This window comes from Stigmatopora argus, chromosome 13, assembly GCF_051989625.1.
Source record: "Stigmatopora argus isolate UIUO_Sarg chromosome 13, RoL_Sarg_1.0, whole genome shotgun sequence".
Lineage (NCBI taxonomy): Eukaryota > Metazoa > Chordata > Actinopteri > Syngnathiformes > Syngnathidae > Stigmatopora > Stigmatopora argus.
The window spans coordinates 6,786,110-6,803,436 of record NC_135399.1 but is presented as its reverse complement, the minus strand read 5'-3'; the positions used below and the strand labels follow the sequence as shown (position 1 = coordinate 6,803,436).

General features: G+C 43.2%; 1 protein-coding gene across 1 annotated transcript in view; it reads left to right on the top strand.

Annotated features, from left to right (window-relative positions):
• The window catches only part of anos1 (anosmin 1), an 88,222-nt gene that overhangs the window by 43,978 nt on the left and 26,917 nt on the right, over nt 1-17,327 (top strand). Inside the window, exons 4-9 of the mRNA XM_077617250.1 lie at nt 546-768; nt 7,309-7,493; nt 8,207-8,336; nt 11,455-11,660; nt 15,608-15,752; nt 16,878-17,030. Of these exons, the coding sequence (XP_077473376.1) occupies nt 546-768; nt 7,309-7,493; nt 8,207-8,336; nt 11,455-11,660; nt 15,608-15,752; nt 16,878-17,030 (1,042 nt within the window). The remainder of the gene's footprint in view (nt 1-545; nt 769-7,308; nt 7,494-8,206; nt 8,337-11,454; nt 11,661-15,607; nt 15,753-16,877; nt 17,031-17,327) is intronic.

Sequence of the window (17,327 nt, the reverse complement as noted above, 5' to 3'; positions counted from 1 at the left end):
GCCACTTTGACACATGTCATACAATGTGGCCATGGTCAATCAACCTAAGTAATCCCAAACAGAGATATTCTTTGATTTCCACCACCATTTAAATATATCTATCTTCGTTTTTTCAAAATGGGGAGGGCAAATATTCCGTGAGTTCAGTTGTCCTCAAACACTTTTTTGTTTTACAGAGAGAACATTAAAATAAATCAGAAAGAATATTCAACTACTTCACCGCTTCAATCTCTCATTGACTACTACAGGAATTGCATTTCATTCAAACTTTAGTAAAACACATCGTCATTGCACACATTTCCAAAAAATAAATAAAAAAAGATGCAGGGATCCTTTCCACAAATGGACTTAACTCATTGGCTGCCAAAGATGGCGGTAAAGACCACGATCCCTGTCAACCATCCCAGTTAAAATGGATTTTGGAAAGATTTCTCCATTAGTGGCAGTGAATGAGTTAGTTTCGCCAATGACACTTCATCAAAATAAAACCGTTCACTCCCCCTCCAATGTGATTGAGTGCATCGTTTTGTCCTCTTATTTGGCAGCCGCTTTTTCCCAAGAAGCACTACGAATGCCTCACAAGCTGCGAGTTCCTCAAGTCCATCGAGGGTGTGAAGCAGGGCGACTGCCCCGCCCCAGAAAAGGCCAGCGGCTTCGCGGCGGCCTGCGTGGAGAGCTGCGAGGAGGACGGCGAGTGCTCAGCCGTCAAGAAATGCTGCTCCAATGGTTGCGGACACACCTGCCAGCTCCCCAAGAACCTATACAAAGGTAATAAGTAATAATTAACGCTTCCTATTAGTCATGCCAACTAAATAGTTTAAGTAGACTAATTCAAAGTAGCATAATCCTCAATTCACTTGTTGTTTAGCCTATTAAATGTAGATTTATGCTCAACTCGTTTTTTCCCATCGACTGCCTCCTACGTTCGTTAGTAAAAATGTATGTTATGTTTAATAATGACTTGATTGCCCGTAGGTGTAAACTGTGAATCTGAATGTAAATGTTTGTTTGTTTACACCTTGCGGCTGAAAACTACCTTAGGGTTTATCTTGCCTCTGGTCCATTGTCAGCAGGCAAAGGCTCGATTCAAATCAGAAATGTTAGGCTTCAAAACCAATTAAATTGTGTGCCTCCCCAACATAATCTGGAACAAGTACTGGAAAAAAAATGTTCTATACCTATTTGGATAATACGTGAAGAAAAAAAGCTGATTGGGAAGTGTTGTGTGTGTTGCAAGTGGTGAATTGAGTTCCTGTTGCCGTTCTTTCAAAGCATTTTCGCCCACAGAACTGTCGCCTACTGAATGTTTTTGCTTTTTCGGACAATTCTCTGCAAACTTTAGAGGTGGTTATTCGTGACAATCACAGTAGATCGACAGTCTCTGAAATTCTTAGACCACCATGTCTGGAACCCAACTACGGTGACACTTTCAAAGTCACTTAGTTCACCCGTTTTACCATTCGGGTCCTTGGTTTGAAAAGCAGAAGCCATACCTAACCATGGCTACGTGCCTGAATGCATTTAGTTTCTGCCATGTGATTAAAAGAAAAATCATGTTATCACGGCCGCTTCGTGGTGTAGAGGTTCATTCGCCTGACTTTGGGGTGGGAAGGCGTGGGGTCAATTCCCGCTGGTGGCGGTATCAGAGCTGCCGACTTCCGTCAACCACATTTCAGGAGTACCCTTGTCCCATTTCCGGAGTGAATGCGATTCGCGCAAAATCGATATGCGCTGAAGTTGCACAAGACAAATCATTTGTCAGAACTTGTAACTCAGATGATTCACAATGCACTCGTGCTACCGAATTCCTCCAGTTTACAGTGCAGTTGAATCAAGATGGCGGAAGCCGAAGCGATGGTGTGCATTTCAAGGCATTTAAACTGGAAATTTGGTACTTTTCCGAAATGGTTACTTCAAAAAAAAGTTAAGTGACAATTTTCAGGGAATTCCAGAGTTAAGGGAGTTTGCTTTGCATTTCCGGGTAAACTCCTGAAATTCCAGCGTACTTTGCAGCTCTGGAGTATGAATTGGGGGTGTGTATGGTCGTTTGTGTCTCCGTGTGCCCTACGGCTGACTGGCGACCAGTTTAGGGTGTAGTGTGCCTTTCGCCCAAAGACAGCTGGGTTAGACTCCAGCAACCCCGCAACCCTTTCAAGGATGGGGGGTATGGAAGATGAATGAATGTTATCAGGTGGACAGGTATCCCTAATAAAGTGACCAGTGAGTCTACATGTACAATTTATGAATTCAGTTGAATTTAGGAGTCATTTCTTTTAAACTAGGGGGTATTTTAATCATATGGTAATTTCTCAATATGAAAATGACTGGATCATCTTGTTATTCTAGTCCAGCATATTGCTACAACTGAGTTGTTATTGGGTTGAGCAAGTGAACTGTTATGCTGTGAGGTGTAAACTAAAACACCATCCCACAGCACGTTGCTGTTGTCCATTGCTCAAGGCCAACATAGCACAGCGGACAAAGAGTCCGCATCGATCTTGGAACAGCGGTTGCCATGGCCTGTTTTTCATCACACTGCGACAACAGTACACACGCGCGCACAGTCGTAACAGCCGGCAAGTGCACGCAATCTGGAATGTGGAATCTCTCAAGAGACTGAGAACCTCCATTGGTGGATGTTTTGGCCTGAAAGGTGAACAGAAAGTTAATGTGGAAAGATGAAAAGCGCACTAACCTCGTACCATTTTAGTGACCCGGTCAATGAAAACCATCCAGCGTATTTCAGGGACCTTCGCCTATGCAGTCATCGGTTCTGCATGACTGCTCGCTGTCGCCTCCGCAGTTACACAGTCCTACGCCAACATTTTACTCTGGCGTTCCAGAGAAATTGCTCTTGTGGCCTCTCCGTGTCAAAGGTCTAATTAGTCGCTCATGGTTTAAAGGGTATAATTGTTTCTATGTGTGTACAAGCGGGTGCGTGTATGCGTGCTCAGTCCTTGCCGTGATGATCTGTGATGCTGGAAGCTATTAGCAAACACAAGCAGAGTGAAATGGAGCATTTCCCTGGTGAGATCACTCTCAGATGTGTCCAAATGGGCTTTAGTATCTCAGGACGCCCAATGAGATTGGGGTTGGCAACAATTCCCATTTTGAGGCAGATAACTCAGGACCTCAGTCAAATTGAAGTGTAAATGCATGTTTTATGTTCATTGATATCGTTTTTACCCCAACAAGTTGTTTCCCCCGTAATTTAGTTCTTCCTATCAGACCATTTTGTTAAAAAAATGAACCCAAACATTTACTCTATCTATATTCAGACCAGGTGGTTCGGCGGATGAGTGTTTAGCGCGTTGGCCTCACACTTCTGGGGTCCTGGGTTCAAATCCAGGTCAGTCCTCCTGTGTGGAGTTGGCATGGTCTCTTCAGGCCTGTGTGGGTTTTCTCTGGGTATGCCAGTTTCCTCCCACATTCCAAAAGCATGCACGGTAGGCTGGTTGGACACTCTAAAATTGCCCCTACGCTTGAATGTGAGTGTGAATGTTTGTCCATCTCCTCGTGCCCTGCGATTGGCTGGCCACCGATTCAAGGTGTCCCCCTGCCTCTGGCCCGGAGACAGCTGGTATTTGCTCCAGCACCCCCTGCAACCATTGTGCAGATTAGTGGTTCAGCAAATGATTAAATGAATATCTTCAAACCTTCAACACTCGCTCTTTCCCTGATTGAGATTTTCTGAATTTCTTAATGGCAGCCCACCATAGTAATTGATTGAAGGACTCAAAACAAATGCTTTGTTTTCCCAGTCCATAGTGTAGCTTAGGGTGTGGCTCTCATGAGGAAAAGTGATTTAGAAAATGGATGGCTGGATCATTAACCGACCGCTATTACGTTCCCTATTTTTGGATCGTGCACCATACATAGTTTAAAAATCGGCGGTCTACACTGATGCAACCCGAATGATCATGTCTCATGGTAATACGACGGGGAAAATAGAGCGTAAAATGTAAATGTCAAAATGATTAAATAGAATGATTATAATGAAACTTAATTAGCCTATTCACTATCCTGCGCCTACATAGTGTTTTTCTTCCACTCACCATGATTAGTGCAGTCTTAACGACAGCTAGCGTGTTAACGGTGGAAATGATTATCGAGATGAAGACATGAATGGACGCTGTTCCCCAACCTACCCCCCAAAATGGCACTCCGACAGCAGGGTTACGTCACGGTGCCTGGAGTAAGCACGCAGGACCATCGAAAGACGAACTGCTGTGTGATTCTTGGGCAGGAGCCCGACTCAAAAGTTATCTTTGGGAGGCGTAAAGCTTCGAAAAAGTGCATTCGATACCCACCCACGTTTTGCGAGAGAAGCCAGGACGCGAGCGCAGATGTGCGCTGGTGCAGTTTCGTGTGTCTGCACCAAAACTTGGGTGACTTTGTGGGAAGATGAGCTCAGGCACAGGGGAAGGGAGGAATGCTGCGGTTAGCCAAGCGCACGTCGTGGCGAAGGAAATGTGACACGTCGGTCCGCTGGCGCACACAAACACACACAAGCCGCGGAGCTGTGAAACCGCAGTGCAATGACCCCCAGCTGTACGCATGTACGACGCTGTTATCGCAAGGGTGAAACAAAAGACTCCACATGCCGCTCTGGGGGCCCTTTCTTCATCTGCCAGCGTATTCATCCAATCCCCTTTTATGAGTTGCAATTAGATGAAATGCTGCGAGGTCAAAACTGGGTGTTGATCACGCTGCCCCTCAGCAAGCCCTGCGGTAGCCTCGAGCGTGCCTTGGACGGCAGAGGTACAATATTAATGTTCAAAAGGACTTGACAGTTTATGGACGACGCGGCACAATCCCTATCTCATTATCGCCGAAGCCGCTTCCATCTTTGACTTAATGGTGGCAATTCGGTTTTGGATGAACATGAGGCGAACCTTCTGCACTTAATAAAGCTTGCATTTACTGTGCACAGGCTTTGCGAGGCTGACTGCAAAGTGCAGTGATGCAAGAGAACGTCACTGTGAGTGGCTAACAGACACGCTGCTGAAATATCTCAATCTCAAAGTGTAGAAGTAATACAAGGAACGAGCAAGTGACCTCAATTTGGTGGTTTTTTTGGGTGCTTGCACTGATCCCAGGTGGGAGGCAGGGTTCACAGTGCAGCGAAGGTTAGCGACTTCTAAACTCGGCACTACTGAGAGCTCATTTTGGTCACTTGTGGGAAAAAGTAACACCCTAAGTTAGCAAAATGGTGAATAAAACATGTGTCTGGAGACTCGTTTTGGATGAGAGGTGGGGACTTGCGACCACAATTAACCTATCATGTTGGGATCTTATTGTAGTATAATATCCAGTCTTCGCTTTCCCTTGAATGAAATCTGAAATGACACAAATAAATACTCCTGCTAGCACAGTGCTTTAGATCTGGATCCTGCCTTATTATTACTCCAGAGGTTCCAAATTGTTGCAACGGCCCATTTTCCTGTCTTATGCACTCCCCCAAGAATGAAATACAAAATGACAAAAATAAATACACAGGCTATCATAACCTGTTGCATTTTCTTATCTTTGGCTAATTCTCGCTATTATTACATCCAATCTCTGGCCCTGAGTCTCTTCCTGGGTATGATGAGTATCCACTGTGACCAAAAATTCCGGAACCCCGTATTAATATTTACATTTCCGACTCGTGTTCAATGTGGTGTGATTTTTGCGCTTTCCAATACAACATCCAAAAGCCACTGACATCTTATTGACGACAATCCCTTGCTCATTATGTCTCAAGCTGTTGCTCACATCGTTTACTTAATAACGGCCAATAAGTGCTGGATAAGAATTAGGACTCCTGCTTGTAATAAAGCTAACTTTTACTGCACATGGCCTGAATGCAACAATGCAACTGAACAGCTGTTAAAACACACCACTGAGCCAGTAAAATCTCAATACGTCATTGGCTATATAGTTTCTACCAGGTACTTCTTACTCAACTCTACATGTCTCTACTTCAGGGGTATCAAACACATTTTGGTGAGGGGGGTCAAATGCTAGTTTGGCTTTATTTCAGAGGGACATTATGTCTGCAAACCTTGGCTGGCATGATTAATCGAATAATCCACAACTAATAGATTAGCAAATGAAACAAGAACTATTTTGCTAGTTGATGAATCATTTGGAACAGGGTGCAAAACTTATTTTTGTCGCGAGCGCATTGCATATTTATATGAAAGAAACACTATGTCAACAACATTTACTTATGCAAGTCAGAAAAAAATGATGTGGGAGATGAGCTATTGTCCATGGCCCTTGCCTACTTGATAACTAAAATATATAGATATCTAGACCTATATCTATCTAGATTCTAGATAGATATAGGTCTAGATATCTATAGGTCTAGATATCTATATATTTTAGATATTTTTACTAAAATATATAGATATCTAGACCTATATCTATCTAGATTCTAGATAGATATAGGTCTAGATATCTATATATTTTAGTTATCAAGTAGGCAAGGCCCATGGAGAATAGCTCATCTCCCACATCATTTTTTGGGTCCTGGTTTTTGTTCCAACCGATCCAGTGCCAACATTTTAACCAATCAGGTGTCTTCTAAAATAAGTAGCACCTGGCTGCAATCAACTGATTAACTGATTACACTTGCAAAAGGTATCCTCTTGTTGAGTTGGAATGAAAACCTGCACCCACTGCGGCCCTTTGAGGACCGGTTTGAGACCACTGATCTAGATATGTCAGTACTATAATTGACAGTCTCCACTTTGCTTGTTTGGCCCCGAGTTCACGTCACAACCGTAACCAACATGCAGGGAAGTAAATACAGGAAACTATCATTCTCCTCAGTTGTCTGTTAATCGTTCAGACTGAAGTATTCAATACGGTGTCATTATTGCAGTTGGCTGTGTAACGTTGGAAAGCTCTTGACAGCTTATTGACTAACTACTCCAATCACTACCTCATTATCACTGATCCCATCTTCGACTCCAGAGGCAGTAAATCCAGTATTGGATGAGCTTTAGTCTGATCTTCATCACTTAATGAAGCTCACACGGGAAATCCGCGGCTTCACCTCAGAGGCCGATTGCAAAGTGCAGTGGCGCGAGTGAACTTTGACGTTCCCAGCTACTAAAACACAGCACCTTCGCCAAAAGTGTCACCTCACGTCACAGTCAAGAGAAGATGCTATTGACCCGCAGTGTGAATCCAACCTATTGCAGTGAGATCATGTCTCATTCTCAAAAGTCTGTGCTGCGTTTTATGTATTTTTGAAGAGTGCTTTGCGCAAATGAATAAAACGCGACGTTAACTTGCCAACCGCTGTTTCTTCTGCAGGAGTCCCGCTGAAGCCCAGGAAGGAGCTGGTGTTTACTGAGCTGCTCTCGGGTCAGCTGGAGATACGCTGGTCCTCCAAGTTCAACATTTCTGTAGAACCTGTCCTCTACGTGGTGCAGCGGCGATGGAACTTTGGCATTCATCCCAGTGAAGATGACGCAACGGAGTGGGAGACCATTGCACAGGTGGGTAACTTAACAATACCAACCAAACAGTCGTATTTTTTGGCATATTTGTGGTTTGCTTTTCAACTGATACAACAACAAATCCTTGGGAGTCTCTGCTTTTGTGGTTTGCGCCAGTATCTTTGTGTTACCACTCTAAAATAATCCAAAATGTCTAGCATAAGTCATTCTCCTTTTCACTACACCCTTCCTTAAACCTTTACAGAGCGTTGGCTGCCATAGACCGGGCTAGATATCCAATCAATTTTTAGGATCGCTGCCCCCTCTCACAGTCGAAACAGAGTGGATGTCTAGTGACGCCAATGGTAGCCAAGAGTTACAGTTGGCCCTGATTGTTGTACTCAAAGAAGACATTATCCTTTGGGATGGTATTTGATGGAAAATATTCTCAAAGCACCACAGTGGATTGCGATTTTGTATCGCTGGAAAACATTGTTCTATTTTGACTTCCAGTAGGTGTAAACCGTAAGGTGTCTCGCTACTGTAGCTCACATGTACACAGAAGAGTTCAAACGCTGCAGCTGTGAAGGTTCTGGGCTACGCTGACAGACGCCTCTACACAGTTGCCCATTCCTCAAAGTCATGGCGCCTTTTGAAAGTTTCCATACGGAGAAACGCACGGATGACTGATGTGGCAACAAACCTATACAGGGGCTCTGACCCGGCCCGAACCCTGACCCCTGCCGTTCTCCTTCTCCCCATCTGTCCCTCAGATTGCCGAGGAACGGGTCCAACTGGCCGACATCAGAGCCAGCAGATGGTACCAGTTCAGAGTGGCGGCAGTCAATGTGCACGGGACCCGCGGTTTCACTGCGCCAAGCAAACACTTCCGCTCCTCGAGAGGTGCGTATGTACATGTGCGTGCTTTTGCGTGTGTGTGGCCTGACACATTAAAGTGTCAGTTCCTGTTTGACACCAGCTGATCTCCTTTTGTTGAGCTTCAGACCCTGCAGCAGGTGCAGATTCTGGTCACACATTCTATTGGTATACAAAGTTTTGCAAGTCCTTCCTTAAGTGTGTATTTCATGTCTATATGGGATGATGAACTAAAAATATAAGTGAGCGATGGTCCCTAAACTTGGCATTTAAGATTTATTTTTTTAAATTGAGATGGGTTGACTGTCAAAGTCAAAGTTTTGTGACTTTCTTCTCTCACAGACGCCAAGGTCTGCTCTATTTGGGCTTGGCTCACAGGAAGGTTCAGTGACCAATCCTGGGTCTCAGGTGAACTCAGCCAAAAGTAATCAAACACACCTACGGCGCAGCCTTTCACTGTATTTATGGCCATTTTGGGGGGAAATAAATAATCTTGAGACTACCAGCAGCTATTTCCTGCTTTTGAGGGGGCCGTATTTTGGGCTTAACTCCCAGCAGGGTTTGGTGTCAAATCCTGTTTCTCAAGCAAATCTAATTTTTGGAGCCAAAAATGCCTAAAATTGAGCCTTCTGAGTCAGATTGACTGGAACAAAATAAAACAGTTAATTAAGTTTCCCTCCTGCCATTTAAGAAAAGAATAATTACACCAAACACTGCCGACTCCATCTTAAACTGGAGGTTGTGTTGGACTTGTAAATAGTCAAAATGCCCATTGCTCATAAAAGTGGACCCAAAATCAAACATTAGAATATCAATGTATCTGTTGACAATTGTGAAATAACATTTTGAGAACTGTGAAGGCATTCCCCAAATCACAGTGTAACTAAATTACAGGCGGGGTTTCCCCATGCTGCTTCTTTACAGTCATGCATAAATGTAATACATCTAAATTAGATGTGATACTTCAGCTCTCAAATGAACTTAAGTGTAGTTTTGGCTCCCTGAGAGAGTGACGTAACGTTGTGCTAGCTGTAGATCTTAGCTACAGATTAACGTCATGTCGCTGCCTAGTTGCATGAGACTAAAAGTTTGTTTGACATGTTGGCAGGCCTGCGCAATGAGCATTCTTAGCTCAAGATACTTCATTTAGATTAGCGTATTGGATGGCGAGTTATGATCTGATTTCTAAGGCTAACATTTGGGAAGAACGGAATGTGACACAGGCTACTTACAAAATCTTAGTCAAAAATGGAAGATTGTTTTGTGACCAGCAGACCATCGAAAACATTCATTCATTCATTTTCTGAACCGTTTATCATCACAAGGGTCATGAAGGGTGGTGGAGCCTATCCCAGCTAATTACGGGCACCAGGCGGGGGACACCCTGAATTGGTGGCCAGCCAATCCCAGGGCAACAGAAGAGGGACAACCATTCACGCTCACACTCATACCTATGGGCAATTTTAGTGTTCAACCAGCCAATGTTTTAGGGATGTGGGAATACTCAGAGAAAACTCTCGCAAGCCCAGGGAGGACATGCAAACTCCACACAGGATCAAAACCTCAATCCCAGAACTGCTAGGCCGACGCACTAACCCTAATTCACCCACCGCCTCCTTCGAAAACATTAATTCTATAAATATGCACACGAGGCCAGAAAATGGCAATTTTGCATCATTTGAATATCCTTGGGTTTGTATTGTGAAGTGATTTGTTCAAAGCCTCTGTGTTGAAATCTTGACTTCCTCCAAAGACAAGTACATGTGTGTCTGCTATTGCATGCTGGCTGTGTATGTATGCATGTTGACCCCCACTGTCAATCCTTCATCATGCCTAAGCTCCACAGAGTGTTGCGAATGTCTGAACACGGCACCAGGTGGGGAAAAAGGGAATCCGCTCGGGGGAATTGGAAGAGATCCCCAATCAGGCCAATCAGTGGTAGGACATTGATAGATTGATGGGAGCTGTCACAACTCTGATGAGTTCCCGGACATTCGGTCACAGCGTTGCTATTTACATAGCCTGCCCCGTATCATCTGATTGCAATTTTGCCTCTGCTCCACTTTTTGTTAGGGCAATTTGTACGGACGGGAGGCTTATTTGTCTTGCCCCGCCAACGTTAGCTGCTATGCCGAGCCCATGTGTACGTCGAGGTTTTTAAATGCGTTTCAGGTGGGACAGAGTAAGAAAAAGAGAGTCATTTTCTGACTATCCTTTGTTTTTGTGCCTGCCAAGTGGTCTTTCGCTCTCTTTGATATCAGAAGCAAGGAAAACTCATTGACTTCTCTCACCGCCAATGGCTGTGAATAAGTTAAATACAGTGGTACCTCGACCTACGATCAGCTCGTGGTACGACGAAAATTTCGATCGAATAATTCGGCCGCGATACGATCAAAATTTTGAGATGTGACCAAGCCAGGTGGCCATGACATGAGAGGCTGTTTATCATTGTAGCGCACATCTTTTTTTCCGCATCTCTTTCGTCTAAACAGATATCTACGAGCACTGAGCGATTTATTCAGACGATTTTCGACCAGGAAACACACAACGCGCATGCACGGGCAAAAAGAGGGCATTCTGGGTAATGAAGTATTCTCGTGCAAATGACATCGCCCAATTTTAGTTATATTAAACATATTTTATTACTATTAAATCACTAGTTATGTGTTACTTTGTTAATAGATGGCGAATTAGAAGAAATAAAACTTTTTCCAATCCAATATCCTGTTTTTGATGTTTTTTCAGAGGGTTGGAACGAATTATTTTATTTTTAGTTCATTTCAATGGGAAACGTCCGCTCGAGTTACGAAAAGCTCGACATACGATCTCAGTCCTGGAACGGATTAAGATCTTATGTTGAGGTACCACTGTATAGTCACAAATTATTTGTAGTATTTTCCCTGTATATCAGCACCCCTGACTACTCGCGCCACCGCGATATGACACCTGTCATAACATGTCATTGCATTGTCAGCGGAGGGCTAATTACTCTACACCGTGTCATAGCCGTCGCCCCACAGCGTTCTGTCTGCAAACGTACCCCACCTTAAATTAGACTCGCCTGAAAGAACTTCAGCTGCTTAAATGTCTGCAGATGTGTTAATTTTGTCACCCCCGTGACAGCGTTTGTTGCTTCGTCCCGCAGACCCGTCGGCCCCACCGCGCCCCGCCAGCTTGCGTGTCACCAACGTAACACAAGGAGATGAAGGCCTGGTGACGGTTCGTCTGAACTGGAGTTTGCCAGAGGAACCTGACATCCCCATACATCACTACAAAGTGTTCTGGAGCTGGACCGTGCCCACTAAATCGACGATTCCGTCTAAGAAGAGGAGGAGAAAGACCACCAACGGGGTAAACACTCCCTCTTACTTTTCCGACATTATCTCACTCAAGGTCCCCTCCTCAGGATTCTCCAAAGTTGCGTGCGAAGCTATCAATCATGAGCAGATTGAACGATTCTGTTTGTTGTGACTCTTTCCTCAGACTGATTGAAGAACCCGTCAACCCAGTCGTGCTTTGAAGAAGCAGACATTAATTTCAATTCATATAATATTTCCACGAAGAAACATTATTGGGTCGTTATTTACTGTACTTACGACACAGGCTACCAGGATACTAAAAATTACTAGAGCTGATTTATTTCTACTGGCAGCGCTTTGCGTCTGCTTCTTCTGCTTTATTACATTAAGCATTTTAGTCACACTTACAAGTGAGGACAAATTATAAGCAGATATTTTTAGATATTGTGATAGGCGCATTGAGTTAAGGTTACATTGGCACAAGGAAATACGATTTAGCTAAGCAAGGCTACGGTTCGATGAACGATGTCATCGATACGTTTAACAGTTATCCGAGACTGTGAATGTGAATTTGATTTGCAATTGGATGAGTGCAGTGAGGACTGTATTGGATTGGATAACTTTTATTCATCCCGTATTCGGGAAATTTCATTGTGACAGTAGCAGAGGATGATTAGACAGAACAACAAAGCAAAAGCACAAAGTACAAAGCAGTGCAAAGAGGTAGTTACAGGACTATAGATTTGAGAATAGATTCGTTTGCGGGGGCGATGGACCACTTGTGACACCTTGATGGCATACAGGTCATATTTAAGTTAAAATAAAAATTTAATTTTTTTAGACGTTCGTCCATAAAAAAACGTAACGTTCAAGTCTTTAACTAAAATAATGAAGTCATGACTTTTTATAAGCCCAAGTGTGTTTTTTGGTACTCCTTGTACTCCACAGATGTCAAACTCTAGGGGCATGGCAAAGTCTGGCCTGCTGTATTATTTTGTATGGCTTCGGAATTAGGGATGTCCTGATGCAGATTTTATGACATCCGATACGATTTTTTTATGAGATATGTTAATGCCAAACACAATGCAACTAGTGAATGACTAATCATATCTTTGTTTTAAGTAAGGCTTGTACCTTGCTGGTAGCTTTTTTTGTTACAAATATTACATACCATTCTGTTTTATGATTAGTTTCTGAAGAGAAGTAGTCCTACTCAACGAAGGCTGCCTAGTGGTTTTATTTACCGCAACCTAAAAGCACCATGGTACTGAAAACGCACGTGACGACTGAATCAAAGCCAATCTTGTGACCAAATCCTATACTCCAAAAACAGCCATATCAGGCGCCGATACCGAGTATCTCATCAGGACATCACTATTTAAAATTAGCATGTGGAATTAATAGATTAGTTCTGAACTTTTTTTCCCCCAAAGCCTGGTATCAGGTCACCGGGTTGCTCCTAAAGTTTTAATCTACTCAACTTGAGTTCAATTTAAATTTTTGACAATCAATCGTATTCTTGATTTTTCGTTATTGTTGCTGACAATCTTCAGCTCTACACTCAAACCTGTTAACCAATGAACGAGCTACCCCAGAACTCTATTTACCAACTCGTATGGCATGTGTTTTTCATACAGTATAAATACCATAATGTGGACTTTCTACTACATTTGTGAAAGTGAGTTGGAAACTAGGCACTTTCCAGCTTTGGTATAAAGCAACTAAAATCCATCCTAAATAGTGGATGTTCTGTCTAACCCGCATGTCTTCATTGATTAGGTCTTTTAAAGATCAGTTGAACGTCCCCCAAATTAAAAACATCCTTTGGACATTCCTCTATCTATTGTGTTTATCACTGCAGAGGTTTTGTGCAAGTTTGCCAGGCCGCATAGTTTACAGCTTTGATACTGTATTGGAGATGAAATCGGTCGGGTAAATGAGAAGTATAAATCATGGCAATGTGCAGTATTATAGTTATTTTCTTTGACATTTATACAGCCTGCGAGATATTCACTACATTTCTGGCAAAAGCCATTTCGCTTCATTTTTTCTGGAATTCTTGCTTGCGGCTAACAAATGGACTGTGACAAACCACTTCATGAAATGTTTGCACACAATGACTCCTAACACAGTAATTTGACTTGTAATGGAAGTCTGTATTATCATTATACATTTTTAGAAATACAGCGGCAAGCTACTAAAGTCATTCAATTTGAGTAAATTTATGCAAGGGATCAACTTGTCTTTACTTTGGCTTTTTTGGTTGTTTTTGTAATGCCAACCTAGAAGTGGTACCAGTGACAGCGTACAAAAAAGTGTGATGATAAGCAGAGACAAGTAAGTCAACATGAGAAAGTATCTGGCAGCTAAGCGCCATACAATTAAATAGCAGTTACAAACTACAAGTAGACCTCAGTTTATGACAGAGTTCCACTACTAGTGAATTTGTACATACAGAATATCGGTCTATAATGAACTCATCTATGTAAAAAAAGTGATAAAGTCAAAATGTTTTCAATTAGAACAACTTAGATGACGAAATTGGAAAAAAATGTTTTTCATTCATTCAAATTTGCCTGGTCTGTTAACAACAGTCGTAACTTTCACCCAATCCAACAAGTTAGTCATTTTTACTTTACAATTTGGACCATCTTGTTACTGAAACTTTTCCGACATCCATCCATCCATTTTCATTTCAACACCACTTATCTTTGTCAGGGTTGGGGGTGTTGGAGTCTAACCCAACTGACTGCGTGAAAGGTGGACGACACCATAAAGTGGTCGCTACCAACCATTCTTTTTAACACAGCAGCCCAATCAATCAATAGTTGGTGTTTTGAACGATTTGGATTGGAACCGGATCCATTACTTCTAACACCCACCAAAGTCCTATTCAGTGAACCATTTGAACTCATTGGCTGCCATTGACAGCCAATCAATCCTCAGGAAAAAGATGGAAAGAGCCATCTTCGTTCATTCGCCCCACCCAGTCAAAATGGGTTGAACTTCAATGGCAGTCGTAGTGTTACGGTACTCGGACGTTTGGTCCCCGGACGTTTGGTCCCCGGACGTTTGGTCCCCGGACGTTTGGTCGACCGGACGTTTGGTCGAACGGACGTTTGGTCGAACGGACGTTTGGTCGAACGGACGTTTAGTAGAACGGCGAACCTGGCGACCAAATGTCCGTTCTACCAAACGTCCGGTCGACCAAACGTCCGGGGACCAAACGTCTTTCGACGAAGCATCCGGTCACGTAGTGTTACTGTACCCTATAACAAAAGAGAGAAAACTGGAAACTATGATTCCAAATCAGTTTAATGTCAAACTTATAACCTTACATACAGTAGCTTGTCTCTTACTCGGGATGATACCAACTCCTCAAGGGCTTTGGCATCATCTTAAGGGAGTTTCAAAAAGAGCACAAAACCACAAATAGCTGTGGATCGGTTCCATAAGGAGAAAAACCAAATTCACATTGTGAAGCGTGAACTGCGGTTACTGTATTCGCACCAATGACTGCGTTGTGCTTCTTTTGCATCATTCATCCGTCTGTACACGCGTTGAATTCCATTAAGGACAAGCAGAAAAGGTTGTATAGTCTAGACAGCGCGCACGCACCTGCGGAGAGACTTCTCCTGAATTAGTTTTTCAAAATGAAGAGCAGATGCGCCACCGAGATCTGAGATACCAGACACCTATTGACACATGTACTACTGGTTTCCACTTTGGCACCCAGGGGCTCCGAAAGCACCCCGCTGGCCCCGGGAATGTCAAAACACGCACACGCTCAATAACAAGAGCTCATCAAGAGGCTGGCGGAATGCAAAATGGAAACCCTGGGAGGCCGTGACAACACGGCTCCCTCACGGGGCCCCGAAGGCTATCTCCTCACCACGAGGAGGCCTTCATCAGCGTCACATGTGTTCTTCATAAGAAGGGCTATCCCGCAAGCTTCGGTTTTGCCACAACGGTGCTTAAATGCCAACTCTGTCGTCACAGGCTCAGAATTGGGTGGAGTTGGAGGCGCTGCAAGGCAACAGCAACTACACGGTGGAGCTGCAGGCCGTGACGTATTGGGGACAGGTGCGACTTAAGAGTTCTAAGGCCATGCTGCAATTCAGCACCACCCAGAATACAGAAGCAGGTAAACAAAACCAGACTTGGATAATATTTACTTGCTCGTTCAGCTGTCGGACTTGTACCAGTCTTCGCCAGGTGTCACTGTGATGATTTTGTTTGTCCAAGAAAGTGAATCAACAACAATTCCACTCCTTGTTATAATTTATTTTATGTGTATGTTAACGCATTGCTTGCCATTGACAGCGATAAAAACACAATCAATTTTGCGGGAGATGGCTTCCAGTCAAAATGGATTGGTCGTCAACCACCGTCAACTAGTAACTAACATACATCTATAATAATATTTAAAGCATACAATAAACTATTGCCATATAATATATGAAACCTTTTTTAAAAATTGGCAAGATTTTAGTCGGATTTCAAACAACTCGCAAACGTTCTTAAGTTTAAAAGTCTTTAATTACTAATCTTCATGGTGTCTTAAAAAACATTAAACCTCTTCAGGTATGTCTCATTAGAAATTGCCTGAAAATTTCAAACATTTTCAACGCTTGGGCGTACATGAAATTTGACTCAGAATTGGAGTTGAATTTGCTTTAAAGGGTCTTATAAAGGTCTTTAAAAGTCTTGAATTTCACTTGAAATGTATAGGAACCCTGTGGCAGGATTAGTCTTACATTCGCTTGATCACTAGAAAAAAATAATCAAAGTGAAAAATTGAAACAAAACAGAGGCGTCATACATCAGGGAAGGTGATTGCTACTTGAATGGAATGGCATGAAATATAACATAACTCGAAATTTACTGCTATAAAACCAAACTGAATTGGCTTAGTATCTAAAGAATAAGCCATGCACTGTGTGATATCTCCAACCCGTTACTAAAGTCAATTTTCCTTGAGTTTGTTTGCATTCCGCAAGCACTAAGTTCGCCTTATGAACTGTTAGGAGACAGACTAAGCCTCAGTGCTACACGCATACATTTTTAAGGTATAAAACTTGGCTGGAATTGGGAATCGAGCTTGTTGGTACCCGTCCAGCTCCGACACACTCGTGCATAAAGAACATGTTGTAGCTGCTTGGGTTTGACAAGAAAACTGTTGTCTTTGTGTTGTCACGCCGCGGCCATGATGACAGAGTCAATGTTGTGTTTAAACTGCAATGCAAACATGGCACGTTTCTCTCCTCAGTCAAATCAGTGCACAAGTCGAAGAAAGAAGAGATACCCCTTGCTGGACCGACCTTGTCCAAGGCAAAGCGACCTTCTGGCCCATTAGAGGTGGGCACGCCCTTCTACCAAGATGGTCAGCTGCAAGTTCGCATCTACTGGAAGAACCGCGGAGGTATGAACAAAATCTGTCTTGATTAATAGCTTTAATAAAATCACATTAGCACCCTGTTACAGCTACAGATGATGAATGCTATAATAATGTGTTATGCTTGGCTCTCGTCAGCCAAACAATGGAAGAATCTCTTCATAGATCTGTTAGCTGATTGTGTCGATGGACTAAATGAATCAATGTGTCTTTGTGTGAGGGCTGAAAGAGGGAAGATGGTGTCAGACCTGCACACAGGCTGGCAGAGCGGAGCCACTGTTTAGTAAAGAACAATAAACACGCCGAGCGGGAGCCGTGCCGTGG